Below are 24,448 nucleotides of genomic sequence, written 5' to 3'. Positions count from 1 at the left end.
GAACACACACAAACACCCCGACACAGTCACTGTATCCTCCTGCACACCCACGTTCAAGCACAGAACTGTGCTTTTGCACGCAAGCCCATGCCCAGGATGCGCGGACACTCGTGCTCCCTCACAAACATCCACGTACTTTTGCGCACAAAGCCACTCAGAACTTTGGCACCTGCCGCGCACAAATCCTGCTGTCTCACACACGCACTCTCCGCCTCACGGGGGAGTTAAGGCACAGACGCCCCAGCCCTGATTCTCAGAGACGCTGAGCACCTGCTCTTCCCACTGACTTGAGGTGAAAATCCGGCTCATGCTGTTTGTTATGCAAAAGCAGTTTCTTAGCAACTAAAATCATATTCTCTGCAAAGGCAGCACCCATAATCCCAGGTAATTCCAGACAAGACAAAACAAAATCAGGCTAATGTGGGCAGCTATAAATAAAACATAACGAGTAAAATCCACCCCTGTGCGGATGCCCAGCACGAGGTACCTGAGCCCTCAAAATAGGCCTCATTAACTGTGCTGGCCTCTGAGCAGGGCTGAATCTCACCCCTAAGTGAGCATCCCGCAGGTATTTCATTGATTTGTTCTCATTTGGTTTGACAGTATGTTTGACCCAGATCCTCAAAAGTATTTAAGCACCTAACTCCCATTGATTTCAACTGAGCCAATGAAGATGGTGGTTTCTGAGTTGTGGACACGGGTCCATTCGAATTGAGACCCAGCAACTCACTTCAGAGAGGCCATCGAAGAGTAGGGAGCTGAGGACACTGTGCACCTGGGCTGAACTTGGATTTCAACTTCTACAGATGAAACATCCTTTGGCCAATCTCCTGCAACACCCAGTCCTCTGGGGTGGCAGCTGGCTACCTACTTGTGATCCATTCTGCCACTCATCAGCAATGCAGGCAGGACCAAGTCGTGGAAATGAATGCTTGCATCTGAAGAAGTGAGGTTCTTACCCACGAAAGCTTATGCTCCCAATACTTCTGTTAGTCTTAAAGGTGCCACAAGACCCTCTGTGGAAATGAATGGTTCAGTAGAGGAAGGCCAGCCTGCTTTTATAGCATGAATGTAACACTCTAACAGAACTTTACACGCTGGGAATTGTGCCTCTGCACAACGAATACAAGTTGGGGATGATCTCTGCTCTCACCCATGTGCTTCTCTGTTCATCAGAGGCTGAGAGGATCTTCGGAGGTGAAGCTCACGGTGCCCAATTCAACCCTGGTGCAAGCAGGTGCAGCTACGCTGAAGTCAGTGCAGTAGTGGCTACTTTCACTAAGGGCTGAATTATGTATTTCCTGACTCCAGTCACACAATATAAGTCAGGGTTACAAAAGCTTATGCTCCTTGTCATGTGGTAGGAGTCAGCACACACTGGCCCCAGGGGCTACTGTTACACACATTCTGTTTATCTCTAGACCACATTGTCCCAGCCAGGAGTTCATGGGAGCTTCCTGAAAGCTTTACTAAACACAAAAAATCCTCATAGATATATTACGGCTGCTGCATTTACATTTGTAAAATATACCAAGTTAGGGTGTGCCAAGCACAGTACATGGCACAGCTGTATTTTTGTGATGTTGACTCCTTCTAACTACCGTATTTGGAGTTTAACCAGTTCAAGACATTTTTAAAAATAAAGGTATCCGATTCAATTTATACATATTATGAAGTCACAACTGAAATCTTAAAAAGCCAAGGTCCTGTCTGCTTTGAATGAAAATACAAAGCACTTTTTGCAAGGCTCTTGGAAAGCCATCATGGCCTTGGGAAAAGATTTGCCTTCTCTACCCTGATGTGTGCTGGGACCAGTTGACTGACCCGAAGTGGCTGCATCTCCTTCCACAAAGTCCTGTTTGATGTCACTACACAAAGTGATAGGTGCTATATAGACATCTAAGCTAGAAGGAGAGATGGATGGAGAGTTAGTGGGATGGGTAAAGAGTGGGTGCTGGATGGATAGTGAGGGAGAGGGATGGGGGGGAGAGGGGGAAGTTGTGGGATGGGGAGAGGGAATGGTGCCAGGGTGCTGTTAGCCACTGAACCCAACTATAAACCCTGTATATGATGGAAACCACTTCAAGCCAGGGGATGCGTCAGCCTATGGAATGGGGTGGATGGTTGGATGGAGAAAGAGGGGGAGGTCACCCAGTTACATCCACTGACCAATGCCCATTGCATGCTTGGTAGGGTTGCCAACGTTGGTTGGATGAATTCCTGGAGGTTTCATCACGTGACATAATCTTTAATGATTAATCTTTAATTCCTGGAGACTCCAGGACAATCCTGGAGGGTTGGCAACCCGAACAACCACCACAATCCCATCCCCAGGCCACAAACTCTCTGGCAGGCATTCATTTGCACTAAATGCTGGGAACCCATCCGGGAGGGGGAGGGATGAATTATATAGGACCTATATAGACGCTCACGGAACGGTGAAGTTAGACAACTACATTTCCCAGAACCCCCTACGCCCACTGGCGGCCCGGCAGGCTCCCAGAGAGGCGTCGTTCCCCATTGCACTGCTGGGAAATGTAGTCTCCCAGAGGCCAGCCTCCCGGACGCTGGCTGCGAAAGGGCGGCGACGGCAGAACTACATGTCCCAAACGGCACCTCGCACGCTCCCGGCGTCGCCCGCGGGATCGGCGAGCGGAAACTCCTTCCCGTTGCCTCCTGGGAAAGGCGGTCTCCTGCCCGCCAGGCTCCTACCTGCCGGCCACGGAAGAGCGGCGCTGGAGAAACTACGAGTCCCAGAATTCCCCGCCCCAGCCCGGACGCTCGGGGACGCCATTTTGTTTTGTATTAAAACCCTAAGATGGCGGCGGGGGAGAAGCACTGAAGGTTGCCGTTGCCGCCTCCCGAGGCCGGGGTCTCCGTCGGTCGGTCCCCGTCCCTCTCTCGCGCCCCTGCCCCGGGCCGCACGGCGGGGCAGGCGGAGCAGCCGCCCCATGGCCAGGAGGGGCCCGGGCCGCTCGCCGTGGCCATGGACCTGCGCACGGCCGTCTACAACGCGGCCCGCGACGGGAAGCTGAAGCTGCTGCAGAAGTTGCTGGGCAGCCGGAGCCGGGAGGAGCTGGAGGCCCTGACGGCCGGGCCGGGCGGCGGGGGGACCCCGCTGCTGATCGCCGCCCGCCACGGGCACCGGGAGGTGGTGGAGTACCTGCTGGACCACTGCGGCGCCCGGGTGGAGGAGGGGGGCTCGGTCAGCTTCGACGGCGAGACCATCGAGGGGGCCCCGCCGCTGTGGGCCGCCTCGGCCGCCGGGCACCTGGAGGTGGTGCGCTGCCTGCTGGAGCGGGGGGCCTCGGTGAACCAGACCACGCTGACCAACTCCACCCCGCTGCGGGCCGCCTGCTTCGACGGGCACCTGGAGATCGTGCGCTACCTGGTGGGTGAGCGGGGGGCCGACCTGGAGGTGGCCAACCGGCACGGGCACACCTGCCTGATGATCTCCTGCTACAAGGGGCACCGAGAGATCGCCTGCTACCTGCTGGAGAAGGGGGCCGACGTCAACCGCCGCAGCGTGAAAGGCAACACCGCCCTGCACGACTGCGCCGAGTCCGGGAGCCTGGAGATCCTGCAGCTGCTGCTCCGCTCCAAGGCCCGCATGGAGAGGGATGGTTACGGCATGACCCCGCTGCTGGCCGCCAGCGTCACCGGGCACACCAACATTGTGGAGTACCTCATCCAAGGAGGGCTGCAAAACGAGGAGGGGGATGAGATGTTGGGGAACGAGGCCGGGGACTGCACTGCAAGGGGGCAGCAACAGAGGGGTTGGAATACTGGCCAGGAAACACATCAGTGCTGCCCCGAGGAAGTGCAGCATGAGGGCCAGACGGGATGCAGTGCCGCTAGCCAGGATGAGCAGCAGGGCCCTTACAAGTGCTGCAGTCAAGGGGCTGCTGTAGAAGCCCTGGAGCTGCTGGGAGCCACCTTCGTGGATAAGAAGCGTGACCTGCTGGGGGCTCTCAAGTACTGGCGAAGGGCCATGGAGCTTCGGCACCAGGGCGGGCAGTATCTGACCAAGCCTGAGCCCCGGCAGCTGGTGCTGGCTTATGACTACTCCCGGGAGGTGAGCACCCTGGAGGAACTAGAAGCCCTGATCACTGACCCGGATGAGATGCGCATGCAGGCACTTCTGATCCGAGAGCGGATCCTGGGCCCCTCTCATCCAGACACTTCCTATTACATCCGTTACCGGGGGGCGGTCTATGCTGACTCGGGCAACTTTGAACGCTGTATTAACCTGTGGAAGTATGCCCTGGACATGCAGCAAGGCAACCTGGAACCCCTCAGCCCCATGACTGCCAGCAGCTTCCTTTCTTTTGCTGAGCTCTTCTCCTATGTGCTTCAGGACCGCTCCAAGGGCACCTTAGCTACCCAGCTGGGCTTCTCCGACCTCATGGGTGTGCTGAGCAAAGGGGTCCGGGAGGTAGAGCGGGCACTTCTGCTTCACAAGGACCCGGTGGCTGACTCTGCACAGTTCACCAAGGCGCTAGCCATCATCCTCCATCTGGTCTTCCTGCTGGAGAAGGTGGAATGCACCCCTGAGCAGGAGCACCAGAAGCGCCAGACCATCTACTGCTTGCTCAAGTGCAGTCCCAGGGCCAAGAACGGGTTCACACCCTTGCACATGGCTGTGGACAAGGACACCACCACAGTGGGGCGCTACCCAGTGGGCAAGTTCCCATCGCTCCATGTTGTGAACCTGCTGCTGGAGTGTGGGGCTGACCCAGACAGCCGTGACTATGACAACAACACCCCGCTGCACATTGCTGCCCAGAACAACTGCCCGCTGATCATGAGTGCCCTGATGGAGGCTGGGGCTCACATGGATGCCACCAACGCCTTCAAGCAGACAGCTTACGAGCTGCTGGATGAGAAGCTGCTTACCAAGAGCATGATGCAGCCCTTCAACTACATCACCCTCCAGTGCCTTGCTGCCCGTGCCCTGGACAAGCACAAGATCCCTTACAAGGGCTTCATCCCCGAGGAGCTGGAGGCCTTCATTGAACTTCATTAGGGTGGGAAGACTGAAGTCCCCAGCCTTTCCCACGAAGCCGCTCATCGTCCCTGAGAGGAAGGGAAATCCAAGGTCTGGAGGCAGATCCTTTCCCTGGGTGCTGGAAGCCTTCGTTGCACTGAGGCAGGCTGCAGCCATTGTCCTTTCCCAGCATTGAGCTTATCCATACAGAGGAAGGAAACTCAAGAGCTTGTCGCTGTGGCTGTCTTGCTTCCTCTTCATCCCCAGGTGCCAGAAGCCTTCACTGAAGCGAACCAAGAGAAAGCTGCAGCTGCTGCCTTTCCCCTTCGTCAACAGTCTCATCCTCAAGGGAGAAGAAAATTGGAGATGTTGGAGGCGATTCCCCTGCATCCTCCCACCTCTCCTCTTCCCATAAGTGCTGGATTAATTCGGTCGTTACGCTTTAGGGTTGTTACAAATTCACATATGTGCACCTCTCCTGTGCACCCTACCCCAAAGGACTGACCCAATAGTAATGCAAGCAAAGGAATAAAACATCCACATCTGCAGTTTAACCTAGTCCCTCTTTCCTTCCCACATTTGGCACATGAGCCTAAAAGCTGGGGCTGGGTGGCTAGTGCCCAGCAGGGCTAGTTGCCATTTGCACAACTTCCCAGTGGGGTGTTGTGATTCCCCCCCCCCCCTCTCCCCACCAAGTAGCCATGTAACAAGTGGTGCAAAATTGTGAGATTTTTGACAGCTGTTTTCTTTTTCCCTGCCAGAGCCAGGCTCTGGCCGCTCTGCAAGATTTCTCCAATCCTGTACTTAACATTTCAAGGCCAACCTTAGTAACATGGTTTTGTCAGCAAACGCTGACTTATATGAAGGAGGGGACTTCTCATTTTAGAAAAAAAATCTATATGGCTTTGTGGCTGGCAAGAGCCTCGATCTTACCAGTTTTGCACAGGCCAACCCCTGTGCCTACGTAGATGTAGCTCTGCATGGGCTCAGTGGGGGTTGGCCCATCTAGAATGGTCTGCAGGCCAAAACCATGTTACTTGAGCTGGTGCTTGAGATCCCCTCTTTCAAGCCATTCCAGGATCAGAGAACGTTTGCAGGGTGGACAGAGCTTGGAAGTTTCTTTAAAGCAGGTGAGCATTTGTTGCAGTGTGGGGTATTGCATGGTTGGAGGAAAGAGCAGGCAGGGAATGTTAATGAAGGATGATTTTTATTTTATTTTTAAAGGTTGAATGGCACTGATCCACTGGGCTTTGAAGTGTCCTGTGCTGAGAACCTCCCTTGAAAGGGCCACTGACTTGTTGTTCTTGGCTTTTGGTTCTTTCTGCAGCTATACTAAGTATGGTGCTAGTTTAAAGATTGAAATAAAAATGTCTTCATCTGGCTACTCTTGGGGTGAGCTGGTTTTTGTTTAATTAGGACCTGGACAGAAGTTTGTTACCTGTTCCCTCGGGGCAGGTATTTGTCCACTTCAGCAGAACCTTGCTTTGCGTTGAGCAGTTGGTGCTGGCAAACATGATGTCCCTGCGTTTTATTTTGTCTCCTCAGGAATGACGGCTTTAGCCGCCAGTGGCTCCTTTCTTGGCCCAGTCAGAGCGAAATGCATAGCTAAGGATGAAGCCGTTTTCAGGATGATCAGGAGAGCAGAACCCTGATAAATGCCCATGCACTGTGATCTAAAGAAGCTGCTCGACTTGTATTTACAGGCCAGCTAAACCATAAACCTCAATAATCCAATGTTCTCTGCCCCTGAAAGATATTGTAGAGCTGCCATGTTTAGTTTTGCAGTGTTAACTATTAAATAAATGTTTTATTTATGAGGCAAGAAGGTTTAACTCTCATCAAGGTGTAAAGTGCAGGGCTAATTTAGGTACAATATTTTTTTTTTTCCTCCTTGTGGCTGATACGGATTAAACTGCGCAAATGACTTAACTTTGTGAGCCGGTGAGTGCTCCTAACTTTAATAAAACAAAACACATGCTGATGGAATGCAAACGCCTTGGAATTCCTTGATGCTAGGACTGTGTTTTCAGGATCAGTTTCATTGAGGGGTGGGGGAAGACAGTGAAATTCTTTGGGCAATAAATGGGAGGAATCGCTCATAAGAACGGCCATACTGGGTCAGACCAAAGGTCCATCTAGCCCAGTATCCTGTCTTCCGACAGTGGGCAATGCCAGGTGCCCCAGAGGGAATGAACAAAACAGGTAATCATCCAGTGATCCGTCCCATCGCCCATTCCCAGCTTCTGGCAAACAGAGGCTCGGGACACCATCCCAGCCCATCCTGGCTAATAGCCATTGATGGATCTTCCTCCATGAAGTCAGTGGATCTCCACAAGAGCTCAGTGAGCCATGCTAGCATCTTGTGTTGCTGGATTTAGGGATCTTAATTTAGCGAAAAACAGATTAGCTGCCTCCATTGTCTGTTTACACTTCTACCTACATTTCTCCGTTTTGTCACTGAAAATAGTTTCCCTTCTCTTTCTAGTTAGGCTCACTTTCTGGCTCTCTTGCATCTCCATGCTGTTGTGATTGGATTGAAAAATTGCAGGGGAAGGTTTAAACGCAAATACATTGTTTTAATCAGCATTTAAAATGAACGAAAACATTCTCTGATGGGAGGTTTATAAAACTTCTTAAGTCTTTTTCAATAAGACTTAAACTTCAGGCCTAAACTAGCTGACTGTCCTTGAACATTAAGTTTCTGGAGTTTCAGTTTGGTCACAGCTTTTGGGCCAGACCCTCAGTTGGTGTAAAACAGTGTAACTCCATCAGTGTCAGTGGTGCTATGGGAACTGATTTTAAAAATCTAGGCTCTGGGAAGATTGTCCTAAGTGCCTACAGATCTTGGGGGCTTCAGTGGCTGAATGGCCAACGTAAGTTACCTTAGAGGTGCCGTGACTTTCATAGGGCAGGTGCTCGGTGCATTCTGAAAGTCAGGCCGCTTTAAGGCGGCTCAGGTTGGATCTCCAAATTACTAGCTTGGCTGTGGGGTGAGGATTTGTTTTTAAAACGGACCCATTCATACTGTGACATTTTAGCTGCCAGGAACCCCTTCCAGACACCCTTTGATTAGCTCCCCTCTTGTACCCGGAGCAGACATGAGGCTAGCAATAGAGAGCCGTTAAAGGGCAGTAAGAAATCTGAAGCTGTGACCATGTAATCAGGTAGCTGTGGAATCTGGCCATTGATTGGAGCCTCAGGAAAGGGGAAGCTTAGCATGGCAGAAAGGCCATATTTATTTTGCACCTTGCAATTACATGTTGACGGTAATTACTGGGTAAGTGGAATCACTGTATGAACTGAAGTATAATTACCACCTAAGAGCCATTATTTACTGTAGGTGTTGGCTGGGCTGACGGCCGTGCAGGCAGTTGGCTGGCGCAGTGAAATGTTTAGGGACTGTTGTAGTAACTGGATGATTAGCTGGGGCGGAGGGTAGAGATTTTTCACGAGGGCAGTCATAAACCCTGGCTTATGTCGCTCTCCTGAAACAATCCTGCAAATTCTCCCTCCGCAGATTTCTCTTTCTCTTTGCTTCCCGCTTTGTTTTAAATTCCAGCTCTGATTCCCACGCTCAGCTCCCCAGGCCAATACATGGCTCCTGTGTGGGTGTCTGTAGAAATGCATACAAGGGAAAGATTCACCTGAGACTTTGCTGGGGCCAATTGCTAGTGCCCTTCTATGGAGATCTTTTAGGCTCCCCGGATCGTCCCACACTCGTTATATGATCAGTGTTTACAAAGTGCAGAGCCTGGAGTTTAAAGATAGGGATAGCATCAGCATTTCCCTGGCTCTTCGGGCACTTAGAGAGGGTCACAAATGCTCAAAAGTATCTCTGGTGAGGACGGGACCTGTGTGGCAACCCTTGAGGGTGTCAGAGACAGTGTTATGTGCTTCCTCGGGCAGTCATGGGGTGCAACCCACATTGGGGGTTCCAACTACGGTATACTTGACTGGCCGGGGGGACAGCCGAAACGTTCAGAGAAGCTGGCGTGCAGAGAAATGGAAGTGCTGTTAATTAATATGGGGGGGGGATGCACCGTGGATTCGGTCCAGTCAGATTTTTGGATAAAGGGCATTTGGATCACTGGAATTATACTGTGTATCGCACTAGAGAGACATGACACAGACTGCTCAGGTACCAAAATGAGAAATGGCTATGGAGAAAACCCCGTTTACAACTAGCCCTGCTAGAGCTCAGACAAGACTGTAAATGTCCCAGCAAAGTCCTCTCTATTCCTGGGGGGTTGGGAGAGAGGAATACACGGCCGAATTCTTCTCCCTGACTCCAATCCCTTCAGAGACGGGGGAGAGGCTGGAAAGCACACAGTAAAATCCTTTCCTTTTTCTTTCCTCAGCAATCCGTCTCCCCTCCCCTTTGCTTCTTACACGTCCCATTGAATGCAGCGGGACCATTCCTGTGAGCACGGGTATTTGCGCATAGAGCATTTGCAGGATCAGTTCTGTAGTTTGGCCACAAGCATACAGACCCCATTGTGTTTGCCCTGCATTGTTTGTTATATGTATGGTGGTAGTGCCTCAAGGAGAGTGGGGGTCCATTGTCCTAGGCACTGTACAAGCACACAGCAAACAGCTGGATAAGATAGGAAAATATGTCAATAGAACAGACCAGAGGAGTACAAGGTAACAGACTGTTAGTCTGGTGACTAGCAGTGGTCCCAGCATGCCATGGTTGAGAGTTTAGTAGGTGAATTTTAATGAGGCTCTTAAAACATAACTAGTACCTCCCCTTGAGAATGTGCATTGACACACACACACTCAGCTCTGTCCTGACTGCTCCCCCGCAACCAGCCTGTGTGCTCCCTAGTTAAGGAAATCTGCCATCCCAAAGGGAGAGTGCGTGATTTCAGTGTGGGAGTCTCTGGCGAAAGCCATCGCTGGTGTTAAAGGTGAACTGTAAAAGACAAAAATAGGGCTGTGGCCTCTTTTTGCTTTCCTGGCTGGTGGGTTGTGTGTGCGCGTTTAAAAACCAAATCCTCGGTTTTTACACCAGAAATTCAGGACTTTGAAATAAATGGCAAAAGCACCTGTGGGTATTAGGCACCTAAATCCCATTCTCAGAAGTCCCTTAGCTGAAATTTTTACCCCTTTTCTGCCCTGTTTTTCCTGGCCGTGTCTTTGGCTGGCTGAAGAGTTAGGGGAATGGGGACCTCGCTGGTACCAAGCGAAAGCTGAGCAGTTGAGGGGGCAAAGGGAATTGGAGTCATTCTGGTTAAAATGCTGTGGGTTTTGCTTTTCAATAACACCCATTGGCTTCAAAGCCGAAAGTGTCTGGAAGGAAAAAGCGCCTTGTAAAAGGTTCTGTTCCTCCCCTGTCTTTCACATGAGAGCTGAGAAAGCTCCTCCCCCAGTTCTCTGGTCCTCCCTGGAGACCTCTGGCAGAAATGGGTAACAGCTGACATTCCTGGTACCTCTAAGGTGTAAAAAACGCAATCAAATCTCTATAGGCCTCCCTTCCCAATCTGCCTCATCCCAACAATTTGAACTAGCCCAGCAAACGGGTCCCATCTGCACAAGCTACATCAGTTGCACTCTGTTGTTGAGTTGTCAGCCCCGTCACCTGAGCAGTCAATTCCGCTTCCAATGTGTCATGTAAAACTGGGGAGGGGGGTGTTACATACTCTGTTCCCAAGGAAAGGGTGGCCCTGGGTATCAGACCAGGCAGTGGTAATGCAATACCTAGGCAAAGGAAGGTTACGTAAGGGGGGGGAAATGCTGAGAAGGAAACTCGGTTTGGATCCAGGCCCCTGGGTCCTGCCATTCCCTTTGGAAGCCCTGAGCAAATGCTATAAAAAGCAAGTCGCCCTTGCCATTACCAAGCCCCCTGACGCAGCTAAAAATAAAAGCAGAGCTGTTCCGACAGTGGAAGCCACAGCCTGTGGGGTTGTTTATAAAGGAGCAGTGGGGTGCACTCCCTGGTCTGGCCGGGAGGGGCAGGTTGTGCAGGAGGTTGGAGTGTGTGATTAGGCCAGGAGTGGGCAAACTACGGCCCGTGGGCCGGATTGCGCCCCCCCCCCAGGGCTCTGGATCCGGCCCGCGGGATTGCCCCTCGTGGCGCCGCGGGCCCCACGTCGCTCTGCAGAAGCGGCCGGCAACACGTCCCTGTGGCCCCCAGATGGGAGGGGCAGAGGGATCTGTGCGTTGTCCATGCCTATAGACACCGCCCCCCCAACTCCCTGCCGGACCTCGCACCCCTCCTGCACCCCAACCCCCTGCCCTGAGCCCCCTCCTGCACTCTGCACCTCTCCTGCACCCCAACCCCCTTCCCTGAGCCCCCTCATACACTCCACACCCCTCTGCCCCAATCCCTTGCCCTGAGCCCCTTCCTGCACACCGCACCCCCTCCTGCACCCCACACTTCCTCCTTCCCGCATCCCAACCCCCTGCCCCGGCCCTGCATACAATTTCCCCACCCAGATGTGGCAAGGTGCTGCCATGTGGTTTGATGGATAGAGGCAGGGGGCCCCGGTACTGGGTTGTTCCTGGCTCCCTTGTCGGTGTTGTGATCATCCAATTGCTAGATGGCTACATGGCATTAGAGAGCCCCCTACTGCCAGACCTGCTGAGTGGCTGCAGCTGGAGGTAATTTCAAGAGACAAATGACCAGGGAGGTGGTGGATATTTTACCCAAAGTATCCATAGCTGTGATCTTGTAAATCCCCAGTAAGGTGAAGGTCTGATTCCAACACCCACAGGCCCGCCAATGCAAATCCTCCCACTGCATCCTTAACTCTCGCTGACCCTAGGCATGCTCAGGGCCTTGTGAGGGCTACGATATGGACCAAAGCACAACAGGGCATGTTAGGGATGAAGTGCTAGCCAGCTCTCTGCAGCCCTGGGTTTGGGAACCAAAGCGGAGGGACCAGGAGAAGCGCTTCGTCCAGCCACAGAGGGTCTGGCTTGGGCTGCATCCTCCAACCCCCAGGGCTAGTAGTATTCACTGGATGCTGACAAACACTTGGGAGATCCCAGGGGATGGGCCTAGATCTGACTCAGCGAGAACCGTGCTGCAACCCAGTCACAGCAAACAGTTGGCAGGAGCAGTGGGCACAGGGTATTTTTCCCCCCAAAGTGGGTTAGCCTAAATCCTGCCATGGACTAACCCAACTTACCAGGGTCAAGCCTGGTGACAGGCTGGGTTCTAGCTCCGCTTTTTGATAACACTGATTTAAAATCCTTTCCAGGCAGGGCCTGGACAATGTCCAGAAATGGCCCTAGCCCACCCATGCCTGACTGTTCCCTTTGCTATTACGAAAGACACTTACGAAAGGTCATGCTCCCTCCCAGCCACCCCCTGCCTCTGCTGTGCAGTTACTTTCATTCTATTGTCACTGTTTTAGCACTGCAAGATCAAAGCAGAGAAACCGGGTGGGGAGAAAGCCCTTCTTCAACCACTACAGTAGCACCACTACAGTAGCACCGAAAGGCTCCGACTGAGGTCCAGACCACGTGGTGCTGGGCGCTGTACAAACATATGGTAAGAGACGGACGGTGCCCCAAAGAGCTTGCGATCTAAATAGAAAAGACGGACAAAAGGAAGTGTTCTCTCTGTTTTACGGGGGTGGAATTGAGACCCCAGGAGATGTAAGCCCAGAGCCTCCAGGATATTTAGCCTCCTAATCCCCATCAGTGGGAGGTAGGAGTTGAAATACATTTAAAAATCTGGACCAAAGTGTCTTGCCCAAGGTCCCAGAGGTGGCCTGTGGCAGAGACAGGAACTGAACCCAGTTCTCTCAAGTCCCCTCCCAGCGTCTTAACCACAAAAACACCCCTCCCCTCTGAATAGCTTGCTTCCAAAGATCCTGACTTTGTCAGGAGCTGGGGGTGGTGCGGAGCTCCCCTGAGAATTCAGCCTTCAGAGCAAAAATACTGATGGGGGGATGGGGGGAGCCAGGATCTGTTTGGGCAACTGGCAGTTCTGCTTGGCCCGAAAGTCCCTCTTGGAGGAGGTGGAAGATCTATGGAAGCTACAGCAACGTGTCAAGCATTTTGAAATATTTTACATCACCGCCAGGAACTTCCTTTCTGCTGAGAATTTCCCCTAACTACCGAGTTTCTCTGGCTGTGACTCAGCGTGGCAGCTCTGCCTGGGGGAGGCGAATGGAGCCGAGTGCCCCACACTGAGCTCCGCCAGAGCCACTTCTCATTTTGCTCCGCGGCTTGCATCCAGAGAGGCGCTGTGATGAACGTTGGGAACGTCAGCGCCTTCGAAGGCTCTTGCTGTTTCACACAACAAAGGCCTGGCTGACGGTGCACGTAACGCACATGATGCAGCAGCTCTGGTGATGATGGAGACAAGAGAGCCACAGAAACTCCACCCCGGCACCACCCCCGGTGCTGTTTTTTTTTTAATGAACTTTGCATGTGATCATGGCCCAGGGAGTCCACCTGCCTGCCCCAGGAGGCAATTAGCGTTTACAGTGTCAGACCTTGATACATCCATTCTGATTGTTTCCCAGAAGGCCTCACGCAGGACTGGCACTATTTTCTCAAGAGACAGCAGGTAGCTTTGAAAGCATAGATGGTGGGCCCTAGCAAAGCAGGGTGTCCTGACTGTATGATAATGTTACTCAGCAGAACTGTGCGTAGGGAAAACCACAGCTGCTGGCTTCAGGCACTGCTTACTGCTCTCCGCCCCGAGGCTCTGGCGGAACGAGCTGGAGTCTCTTCGGACTCGGGCATCCTCTGCAGAATTGTTGGCCGAGTTCTAGTGGCAGGGCCACCTGTTCGACCCCCCTCTCTCCAAATGACACACACACAACTTCCCGGCCTAGCAGACCTCGGCCTAGGGTGACCAGATGTCCCGATTTTATAGGGACAGTCCTGATTTTTGGGTCTTTTTCTTATATAGGCTCCTATTACCCCCCACCCCCTGTCCTGATTTTTCACATTTGCTGTCTGGTCACCCTACCTCGGCCAGTCACGGTGATAAGACATGAGCCAGACAGAAACCAGCTCGATTCTGCTGCACGACAGTTGTAGTATGGAAGATGCAAATCCCAGAAATGCAAAGTTAGAGGAAGAAATCAGGAACCTGCTGTACGTTTCAGCAGTCGGGAGACTTGGATTTGGAGCGGTCGTAAAAAAAATAATTGAATTTTGAAAGTCCCAGGTAACAGTCACCCTTTTATAAAGGCCAGTTATAAGCGTGTGTAAGCCTCGTGCTCCATTCTAACCTGTAGCCCTCACCAGCACTAAGTCCTGATCTGGATTTGACCTTCCAACTCCTGGAGTGCAAATTTACAGGCCCTCGGCTTCATCCCCTTTTAGTTTCAACCAATCAGCCCTTTCCAAGTTCTTTCTATTTAATGTGTGTTTTTGCTTTATTTGAATTATGAAAACAGTTTTCCTCTTCAGCGTCCTGCAGCCAGAAATGTGTCAGGGAGGGCCCCCCCGACAGGATGAATTAGAAAAAACCACTACCTAACACGGGGCAGTTTCCCACCCCCGCACAGGAAGTTGTAGTGGTGCAGTCTGAGTCCCAGGTAGTGCTGGGAGAGGGTATAAAGAGCAGCGCTCACGCTAGCCACTTTACAATGGAGTGGTCCACTGGGAAGGACATAGCGGTGGCTTCACCTGGGTGTAGAGGAAGGTAAAGAGCTGTTCCCCTAAGGAAGTGCCTGGGTCTCTCCTTTTTGTAACTCAAGGAGGAAGAAAGAAGCCAGCTCTGTAACTGGGTTCTCCAGTTCCATCTTTCCCCTTAGGGCTTTACACGGAGCTTCCTTCAGTGAGATGATACAGCCTTTTTGTTTGAGCTGTGTAATAGTCCGCCGCCTGGGTTTGCTCAACTCTAGGGGCAATTTTCTCTGTCTCTCGCTGAGCCCGCTGAGTTTGCAGTACTGATAGATAGAACAGCCTCCCCCCCCCCCCGCATACACACTGCACCATGACCACCATTCCTGTTCTTTCTTAGGGCAAAATTTGCTCTGGCAGTCGGTGGGCCACAATAGGCAGGGAGCATGTGTGTTTGCACAGCAGCGAGTGGGGCCCTGCTCTCACTTTAGGGCCTTTAAACACGACTATAAGAGATGTAATAAATGGGCAATTCCTCCCCACCCCCATCAGCCATTTTCATAAAGTTACTTTTCAGAATAGAGCCATACATGGGAGATTTCCCTTATGGCCTCCACCATTGTGCGTATTGCCAGCTTTTGGGACTATCATGGGTCTTTGCAATATTTGGTCTTAAAATCCCAGCACCTGGAGTCTAGTGATTATATAAGAATCTCAGCTTGCCTTTAAAACAATTATGTTTCTAATCCTTATGGTTGCAGTAAACACCCCCGCCCCCCCGACTCAATCCCAGAAGGGAGATAAAAAGAACCCAACACTTATTAAAGTCCCATGATTTTTAAGCCAATCTCATAACTTTTGGGGGGGGCCTGATTCATGATGTTCGATTGCAGAGGGATGGCGCTGCAGGGAGGCCACAGGGAAATAACACCTATAAAAACTACATCGACCGTAGTTTGAAGGTTGAATCCCAAATTTAACGGTGCAGTGACGATCCTAGCTTGCCCTGTTGGGAGTGTTTATTGCTATATCCATAAGGGGAGGATAGACATATCCTCTGCAAATAGGGAAATTTATAAATTCCATCTTAATTAACTGGCAATTACATCACAGGTGCTGTGAATGGCCCTTTATCTAGGCATTTCTAAAGCCTTCATCCCTGTGGCATCTCAGTCCCAGTTTAACACACCTTGATTAATTCCTTGGACACATACAGCAGATGTTACTTAATACAACTGTACATTTGTCTGGACCATTGTGCTTTAGGTTGGTCTGAGCTTTCATAGAGTGCTTTAAAACTGTGGTACAACCTCAGTTGTCCAAAGGTGGTTGGGACACCCCAAATCTTTGGATATTGAAGGGTACAAGCTCTGGGGACTTTAAGGGTCAGGCTCACTGGACCTCCTGAATGCCTGCAGCCGTGCCAAGTGTTGTTTGCATGCGGGGAGCACAGTTGTGTTGCTGTTTGGAATCAGGAGTGAAGCGGTTTTGTGCCTAGGCTGGTACATTTTCATTACAGTTTTTGCAAAGGTCTTTCAAAGCCTGCTAGCTGGTTCCTCCAAGGATGGGTAGTTGGCTGGCTTACCTACGGCCAGCCAGTTCCACAGGACGTAGGCACTTCAGCTAAATCGCCTTTGTCCAGAAATACAGACCTCACGCCCGCTATTTTCTTGGGGCCAAATCAGCCCACGTCTAAACAGTGTCACTCCCACTGACTTCAGTGCAAGATGTGTGTCTCACTGAGGACAGAGTCTGGCCCTTGAATGTGTCTAATCATCAGAATAGCCGACTGCAGATTAATGGCCCCTACAAGGAATCTGGTGTAACAGCTGGAGTCAAGTGCACAATGGGAGGTTAATATCAGTTTCTAAATGCAGGATCAGTTTCGTCACCAGCGCTGGCACGTCGTGCTGCTTTTGATCATGCCTAGGCAATGCCTGGACATTCACACTTGCAAGGGGGAGGAAAGACGTTTGCCCTTTGACTCCGTGCTGGGCCCAGCGCTGTCACACAACTGGACTTGTTCTGTTACCTTCCCGCCAAGGGCTCCACAGCCCTGAGTTGTGGGGTTGATGCAGACTAGTCAGGGATTGGATTTGTTTCCACCTGAAGTTGCACATTGACACCCACTTCTGCACACACACGCGCAGGCGTGCACACAAACCCGGGAACCTCCTGACTGTTATCACGGGGAGGACCTCTTCCCAGGTTCAGGCGCTTCTGATAACCCGCTCCCCTCCTTGCCTCGGGGACAGTATGGCCACAGAGTGAGTGGCACGTCAGCATTTTATACTTGCTTCGCACCAGAGGGTGCTCTTGGCAGTAGATAAGGCGCTGGGTATAGAAGTGCAGGGATCACCTGCAGCTCCGTTGGAGGGGGGTGATAAAGGGGTGCATCACTCTGTGCTTCTTTGGGGATTGATAATACTTAGCCCTGTAGCTCTCCATGCACTTCACAGAGGCATATAAGCACCACTCTCCCCATTTCTCAGAGGGGGAAACTGAGGCACGGAGTGGTTGGGGGGGGGGGGAGGCCTAAACATAAAGGAGTGGCCACTGATTTTTTTTTTTTTTAGGTGACACCCTGGGGCCTCCGGAGTACCCACCACTCCCACTGAAGGCAATGGGAGCTGTGGGTGCTCAACACCTCCAAGAGTCAGGCTCCAGGCATCTCAGGCTAACCATTTTTGAAAAACTTTGGCCTAAAGTAACTCACCCGAGGTGATGCAGCAAATCAGTGGCAGGGCCAGGAATAGAACCCAGCAGTCCCAGCCCCTGGCCCTATCCACTGGGCCCCGCTGTCTCCCCCTCGCTATTGGCACATCGGACAGGTCCTAGAGAGGTAGCATTAAGAATAAGACCAATGGCTGCCCTTCCCACCCCGGCAAGAAGGCGAGAACATAAAGGAAGAGAAATAAATTAACTAAAATTTATTTCAAAAACCTTTGAGTCTCTCAGGAGTTCTGGGAAATGTTTTCCCAGGAACTTGAGTCTTTCTTTTCCTCATTCTCATTCTCTTCCCTCCAGCAGAAAAGATGGTCACTTCCTTCCACGCTCTCCATGTTCCACCGGAGGCGAGGAGCGAGACCTGTCCTCACCGGGCAGGCAAGTAACAAAGACCACAGCCCGGGCCCTGCCTTAGACAGCTTGCAATTTAGCTATGAAACGAAGTGCTACTTTCTCCAGACCGTGTTGAGTTCCGGCCCCTCCAATCAGTGACTCTCGCTGGTCTCTTCATCGGAGCTCTCAGCCACCACCCTGGTCCTCTCCACCTGCATCTGATTGTGGTCTCCAATCTGCACCATTTGAGCATTCTGAATGATGAGGGGCTGGGGGCCTCCTGACCCCTGCATCGTGTTTTGGTGGCTGGGCGGGAGGATGAAGTGCTGGGAAGGGGAGGGAGCTGACTGGGTGGGCATGAACTGACTAGCTGGGTGAGGCTGGTACATGGCAGGAGGGGCAAACATTGGAAGAGAAGATGTCTGGAGTTGGAGACTAGACACAAGCTGCTGCAGAAGTTGCTGAATTCCTGCAGGATACGGCAACAGTCCTGGCAAAGGCATTTGGGATGGGTAGCCAGGCTGGGACCCCAAGTTCAGACCAACTAAGTTCTGTTGCAGCATCTGGAGGTGTTCCTGGTATTGCTGCTGTTTCCTGTGCTGCTCCTGGATGTGCTGTAACTGGCTCCACATCGCCTTCTGCTCACTGATTCTCTTGAGGCGGAAGGTGTTCTTCACCGTCTTGGAGAACACCGGGGAGTTCTCATCCAGAGGCACCAACCCCGCCAGCACGGTGGGGATCGGACACTTTGAGGGGTTCTCCTTGGGCAAGAAAGGGATGACCGAATTGTACTTGGGCAGCCGCTGGAGGGAATCCATCAGGGCCGTGTTCATCTGGTGCATGTAGAAGTGGGACTGGAAGTTCTGGGTCAGTAGCAGGAGGGTGAAGGCAGAGTTGTCTATGGCATCCTGGAAGCAAGTCAGCTGGCATTGCCCAGGGATGAAGAACTCCTCGCAGAATGTGGCACCGTCGGGCACCCCCATGCTCTCCAGCATCTCCTTCACCCGGCAGGCAATGGCCACATCTTCGCTGGCGTGCAGGACAACGAAACTGAAGAACCTTTTCTCACCACAGTCCAGCTCTGGTGTGGGGGCGGCTGCTGCCTGAGGAGGAGGGAGGTCCCCTGAAGAGGAGAAGGATGCCGTCTCTGCTTTCTCTGTTAGGACACAGGAATCTTCTACTGGCATTCGGATGGAACCAGAGGCTGGCCCTGGGGTACACACGCTAGGGAGCTCGGTAAGTGACTCCTGTTCTGGCTTTTGGACCACACGTTCCTGCAGTTCTGCTGTCCCCATGGTGGGAGGGTCAGTGCATTCCACAGGACAGTGCACCGCACTCGGATGCGGAAGTGGGGTTTCGGGAACTGGAAGAGATGGGGGAACAAAGCTACCGGCCTGGGGATTCTCAGATGGGTGGCTTCTTACTTGGCTTTGCAGAGGGGGTGCAGAGGAGCTGCTGAACCGGCCGGCGTCCCGTGGGCCGTGGCTGACTCTCCCTCCGCCAGGCTGCACGGTGCAGTTCGCGGCGCCCCCACAAAGCTTGCTGGGCTGCGGGACATGGTTACGGTGAGCTGAGCAGGTGTGAAACTCCATCGTGGGGGACTGGCTGATCTCAAAGTGGCTGATGAAGGAGGCTGGGCTGCCAGAGGAACGCAAAGTCTGTGGCCCTGAGAGAACCGATCTGCTCCCGATCTGCACTGGGGGGCTCCTCATCACTGGAGCCGGGCTGGCAGTCGGGAAATGCCCAGGGTCAGATCTCAGTGTCTTAAATTCGTTACCCGTCTCTGTGGAGCTGAAGTCAATCGTGCACTTTTCCTGAGCCTCGGCCAAGATGCTGCTCAGATTGTCTCTCCGAGGATCCTCGCTGGCTCTGAAGGCCACAATGGCAGCCTTGTAGGCATTGTCCCTGGCCAGGTGAGTGCACAGATTTTCCTCTACCAGCAGCGAGTAGATCCGTGCCAGGGCCAGGAGGGCACCTGCCTCTTGCTGGGGAGTCAGTGGGTTCTCGCTGCCTGCGGTACCCCATTTGCTCCTCCAGATACAGAGGGCTCCTTCATCATCACCCAAAGCGTCCAGACATATCCTTGCCTCTGACTCTCGTCCCAAAGTCAGCAGGACCATGGCTTGCAACAGCTTACAGCTGTTCGTGCAGGGTCTTGTGTGCTTCAGCTTATGTTTGAGGCTAACGAGTCTCTCTTCTGGGATCCTAGATAAAATGCTGAAGACCCCCTCAAAGCCTGGCTGGACCTCGCCAGCCTCTGCCATCTCTTCAACTGGTTATCCAGACCGTTTGCTGAAGAAACAGGTGATGAAAAGAGCATATTACAGCCTCTGGATGCAGGGACGGAGCAAAGGCCTGGGCCCCTGCTGTGTTTTGTAAAGCACCTGGCACGCTTTGGTAATACATAAATCCTCTCGCGCTCAGCGGCTCTGCTCCCAAATACTTTCAGGATCAAGGGGTAGTGCTGCCATCCTCATCCTCTTTAAAACTCGCCAGCTGGATCTGCAATCAAACAGAATGGGAAGTTACAGAAACGAGCCAGGCAGAGTCTGGGCACTCCATGCTAGGTTGGCCCAAGGTCACTGGGCTGTCAGCATTGCGTCTACACCACACCTTTTTAAAGAATGTCACTCCGCTTTAGTATGTAGATAGTCTTTGCCATTTGCTTGGTATTATTCATCTTTACTACATACATTATTGCAAGTACATAAAACTCGAAGCACATGGCAAAGCTATAAACACTTGCTATATACATTTGCAATGCTCACTTTAAAGTAATCAGTGCTAAGTTACTGACATATTTAGAAACATAAAAATTGCCAGACTGGATCAGAACAATGGTCCATCTCATCCAACGTCCTGTCTCCAACAGTGGCCTATTCCAGATGGAAAGTGCACAAATCCTCTTAATGGGCCGTTATGGAATAAGCTGTCCATAGGGAAAGCATCTTCCTGACTCCAGGTTTATGTCCTTTCAGTTCGTTTATGCCCTTAAGCATGAGGGTTTATATCCATTACATAGATACAATCTCATGTAATTGTGGATGTTCACATTATCCATATCCATATCTAATCCCTCTTCTGAATCTTGTTAAGATCTTAGACTCACCAATGTCTTCTGGCAGCAAGTTTAATTTAATATCAGAACTCACTCTAGTAAGGTGGAGAGGCCCGGACCAGAAGTGGAAGGTTGATGCGTCTGTCAGTCCGGAGGAATACTGGCTATAGAAGACCAACAGAATATCTGACCCTCTGGAAAAATCTTCCAGTATTTAAAGGAGCATCAGAAAAGAGTGCCTTTAAAAAATGCAGACAAAACAAAAACTCCCACAACAATCTTGCTTTCAGGGGGAAATTTACAATTTCACTGTTTTTAGCTACTAGTTTTTCTACCTCACAAAAACCCTCTGATTGCTTAATGGATGAGATCAGACATATCTCTAAGGAAGTTATCCTCCCTTTCCATGAAGAATTCTGGTTCACAGAAACTTCTTGAAAAACCAGAACAAACAAAATGATCACTGCCTTTTCAAAACAGCTCCAACTTTGTAAGTCAGATCGATGTTGCATTCATCATCCAACGTTCTGTTTATGCACTTTGCACGAGGCAATACTATCTTTTCGCAAGGGGGAATTGACACTTCGAATATGTTCATGGGGGTCTATGAAATGACTTTTTAAAAAATAAAAACAGACGCTTGGCAAGTAGGACCTGCAGAGCAGGTAACGTTTTGGAGAAGAGGGACCTCAGTCACATTTTAAGATTTGGTTTAATTTTTTAGAAATCTTTGACTACTTCCTGCAGGTGGAAACTGGAGATGTCAGTCTCCTTCCACTCTGTACCCCCCTTCCTCTATACCAGGGATCAGCAACCTTTGGCACGTGGCTCTCCAGGGTAAGTACCCTGGCAGGCCGGGCCGGTTTGTTTACCTGCCGCAGGTTCGGCCGATCGCGGCTCCCACTGGCTGCGGTTCGCCGCTCCAGGCCAATGGGGNGGAGTTTACGATCCTTAACTTCTGGGCAGGTTTCATGGTTCTGCGCGTTACTTCCCAATGAATGTTCTAATAGCTTCCGTTGGAGGATGTTTCAAAATACAAACAAAAGAATTGGAAGGGGGGGGGGATCCCAATTTTATATGGATTTGAAAGACTGAATGGGGAAAGGATTAGCAACAGAGGCCTGCTCCGCACACTTCTTTGCTTAAAGTGATATTTTTATTGAAGAATTCCCACCCCCCAAATGACAGAACAAAAAACAACAACAGAAGAATAGAAAGGTAAAGTAATGAGTATAGAGCAGGGATCGGCAACCTTTGGCACGCAGCTTGCGAGGGTAAGCACCCTGATGGGACGGGACGGTTTGTTTACCTGCCGCATCTGCAGGTTCGGCTGATCACGGCTCCCACTGGCTGCGGTTCGCCGCTCCAGGCCAATGGGGACAGCAGGAAGCAGCGGCCAGCAAATCCCTCAGCCCACATCGCTTCCCGCAGCCCCCATTGGCCTGGAGCGGCGAACCGCAGCCAGTGGGAGCCGTGATCAGCCGAACCTGCAGATGCGGCAGGTAAACAAACCGTCCCGTCCCATCAGGGTGCTTACCCTCGCAAGCTGCGTGCCAAAGGTTGCCGATCCCTGCTCTATACTCATTACTTTACCTTTCTATTCTTCTGTTGTTGTTTTTTGTTCTGTCATTTGGGGGGTGGGAATTCTTCAATAAAAATATCACTTTAAGCAAAGAAGTGTGCGGAGCAGGCCTCTGTTGCTAATCCTTTCCCCATTCAGTCTTTCAAATCCATATAAAATTGGGATCCCCCCCCCCTTCCAATTCTTTTGTTTGTATTTTGAAACATCCTCCAACGGAAGCTATTAGAACATTCATTGGGAAGTAACGCGCAGAACCATGAAACCTGCCCAGAAGTTAAGGATCGTAAACTCCTGCTTCTCCTAGGAGGCCCTTGCCTGCCATCCTCCCCTACCCCCCAACTATCCTGCCGTGTAAATCGACATAGGTCCAGTGACATCACTGGGGTCGTGCCAATTTATTCCAGCTGACGATCTGCTCCCTACCAGTTACCAATTCCTTCCCAGGGTATTTGGAACCAAGATTCCTCTGCTGCTGTTCTTTACCAGTCCTGGAAAAATACCAAGGCCAGACTTTTTTTTCCCAACTTTGCCGGCGAAAGTCGGGGCATCCGATTAATTGGCATTTAGGAGCCAAAACAGGATGGCCGGCGCCTCGTTCTGACCAGGCCAAGTTTGAAAATGTTGCCCTGGCTGGCAGCAGCCATGGGATGAATGAAACAGGGGCTGGCGGGCCGGATCCTGCTTTTAGCTGCACCCCAAAATCTGCTGGCAGAAAAGTCCTGGCTCCTAGGACCTTGTCCTCGTCCCTGCTTGGCCCCTGGGAAGGGCAGGGCTGGCTGGCTCCACCTGTCACTTTCCTCTTCCAGCGGGGCTCTTACGGGGGCGAGGGAAGGGCGATTACCTGGGTCGCTTGGGTGCACTGAGCGCGGGGGTCCTCAGCCGCTCGGCGCCCGTTTCCAAAGCCGGGTCCCGAGCCCAGGGGGCGAGCTGGCCGCGGGGAGGCGGAAGTAGCCTGACCCCGGTTCACATGGCCCGGGAGGCGGAGCCGCGGCCGCGGGTTTGCCCCGTCGCCACCCCGCGGCAGCCGGAGCCCGGGGGGGGGGGGGGGGGGGGGGGGGAACGGGGGGGGGGGGGGCGCATGGCCGGGGGGGGGCCGCGGGGTGCTCAAGGGGGGGGGGGGCCCGGGGGGGGGGGGGCAGGCTATGGGGGAGCTCAGCCCCTGGAGGAGGAGGAGGAGGAGGAGGCCGGGCTGGGAGGTGGGGGTGGGATCTCGCCCCCCAGCAGGAGGGGATGGGGGTGTCCCCCCCCAGCTGGAGTATGGAGAGCCCCATAGGGACTCCCCACAGCGGGGGCTATGGGGCTCTCACCCCCCTGCAGAAGTGGGGGGTCAATGGGGGATGTCGCCTCCGGTGAAGGAGAGGGGGATCTCGCCCCCAGGGGGGAGGCCTATGGGGAAATCCCACTCGCAAAGGGAGGGGGGGTGAGTGGGCGTGGCTGTCTCCCAGCGGGGGGAGCCATGGGGGGATCCCCGCGCCAGCTAGAGGAGGGGGGAGCTAGGGGGGAATCCCTGCCCAGCTGGCGGGGTGGGAAGCTGTGGGAGGCTGGAGAAGTTCTTCAGAGGACTCGCCCCCTCCCCAGCAGGCCAGGGCTGCTCAAGGGTCTTCAGTCCAGTGCCCTCCCACGTGCAGCCTCGGGGCAGGGGGGGCTCATGCGCTCAGATTGGGGATCCCCCCCCCCGCGCACCAGCCAGAGGCTGGACTGATGCGCCTTCAAGTCCAAGGTGAGCCCCCACTGTTCCCACCAGCCGAAGCCAGAGGGCGCGCTTGCCATAAGGAAATCCAGCCTTCTCACGGGGCTCCGGGTTTGTCTCTGGCAAGCTGGGGGTCGGGCAGCAATTGTATCGATTTCTTTGCCAACCGAGGAGAAGGGTTAAGGTAACATGCAGCCGGCTCTTCTCCTGGGACAAAGCTCCCAGTTCACTGCGGACCACAGAACCTGCTTCCATCTCCTTCTCAGCATCGGTCTGCCACACTGACACCATGCTGCCAGGGTACCAGGTACCCTGTAGGACAGGGGTAGGCAACCTATGGCACGTGTGCTGATTTTCAGTGGCACGCCCACTGCCTGGGTCCTGGCCTCCGGGGGGCTCTGCATTTTAATTTAATTTTAAACGAAGCTTCTTAAACATTTTAAAAACCTTATGTCCTTTGCATACAACAATAGTTTAGTTATATTATAGACTCATAGAAAGAGACCTTCTAAAAAGGTTAAAATGTATTCCTGGCAC

At 52.5% G+C, this 24,448-nt stretch overlaps 2 protein-coding genes across 2 annotated transcripts; one reads left to right on the top strand and one right to left on the bottom strand.

The window, feature by feature from the left end:
- The first annotated feature begins 2,797 nt into the window (after positions 1–2,797).
- On the top strand, positions 2,798–6,945 carry FEM1A (fem-1 homolog A). Its single transcript, XM_034755123.1, has one exon. It carries the CDS (start codon positions 2,987–2,989, stop codon positions 5,024–5,026), a length of 2,040 nt encoding a protein of 679 aa, XP_034611014.1. The 5' UTR covers positions 2,798–2,986; the 3' UTR covers positions 5,027–6,945.
- A 10,523-nt stretch (positions 6,946–17,468) lies between these two features.
- Positions 17,469–23,244, bottom strand: TICAM1 (toll like receptor adaptor molecule 1). Its single transcript, XM_034755122.1, has 2 exons — positions 23,063–23,244; positions 17,469–20,083 (listed from the first exon to the last, which is right to left on the bottom strand). The coding sequence occupies exon 2, from the start codon at positions 19,843–19,845 to the stop codon at positions 17,734–17,736; it is 2,112 nt and encodes a 703-aa protein (XP_034611013.1). The 5' UTR covers positions 19,846–20,083; positions 23,063–23,244; the 3' UTR covers positions 17,469–17,733.
- Positions 23,245–24,448: the final 1,204 nt, after the last annotated feature.

Source organism: Trachemys scripta, chromosome 22 (assembly GCF_013100865.1).
Source record: "Trachemys scripta elegans isolate TJP31775 chromosome 22, CAS_Tse_1.0, whole genome shotgun sequence".
In the NCBI taxonomy this organism is placed as follows: domain Eukaryota; kingdom Metazoa; phylum Chordata; order Testudines; family Emydidae; genus Trachemys; species Trachemys scripta.
The sequence above is the reverse complement of the archived record's forward strand: the minus strand, read 5'-3'. Positions and strand labels throughout refer to the sequence as shown.

Bases quoted from the DNA above. Each gene is read 5' to 3' on its own strand.
- FEM1A (XM_034755123.1), top strand. From the start codon at position 2,987: ATGGACCTGCGCACGGCCGTCTACAACGCGGCCCGCGACGGGAAGCTG.
- TICAM1 (XM_034755122.1), bottom strand. From the start codon at position 19,845: ATGGCAGAGGCTGGCGAGGTCCAGCCAGGCTTTGAGGGGGTCTTCAGC.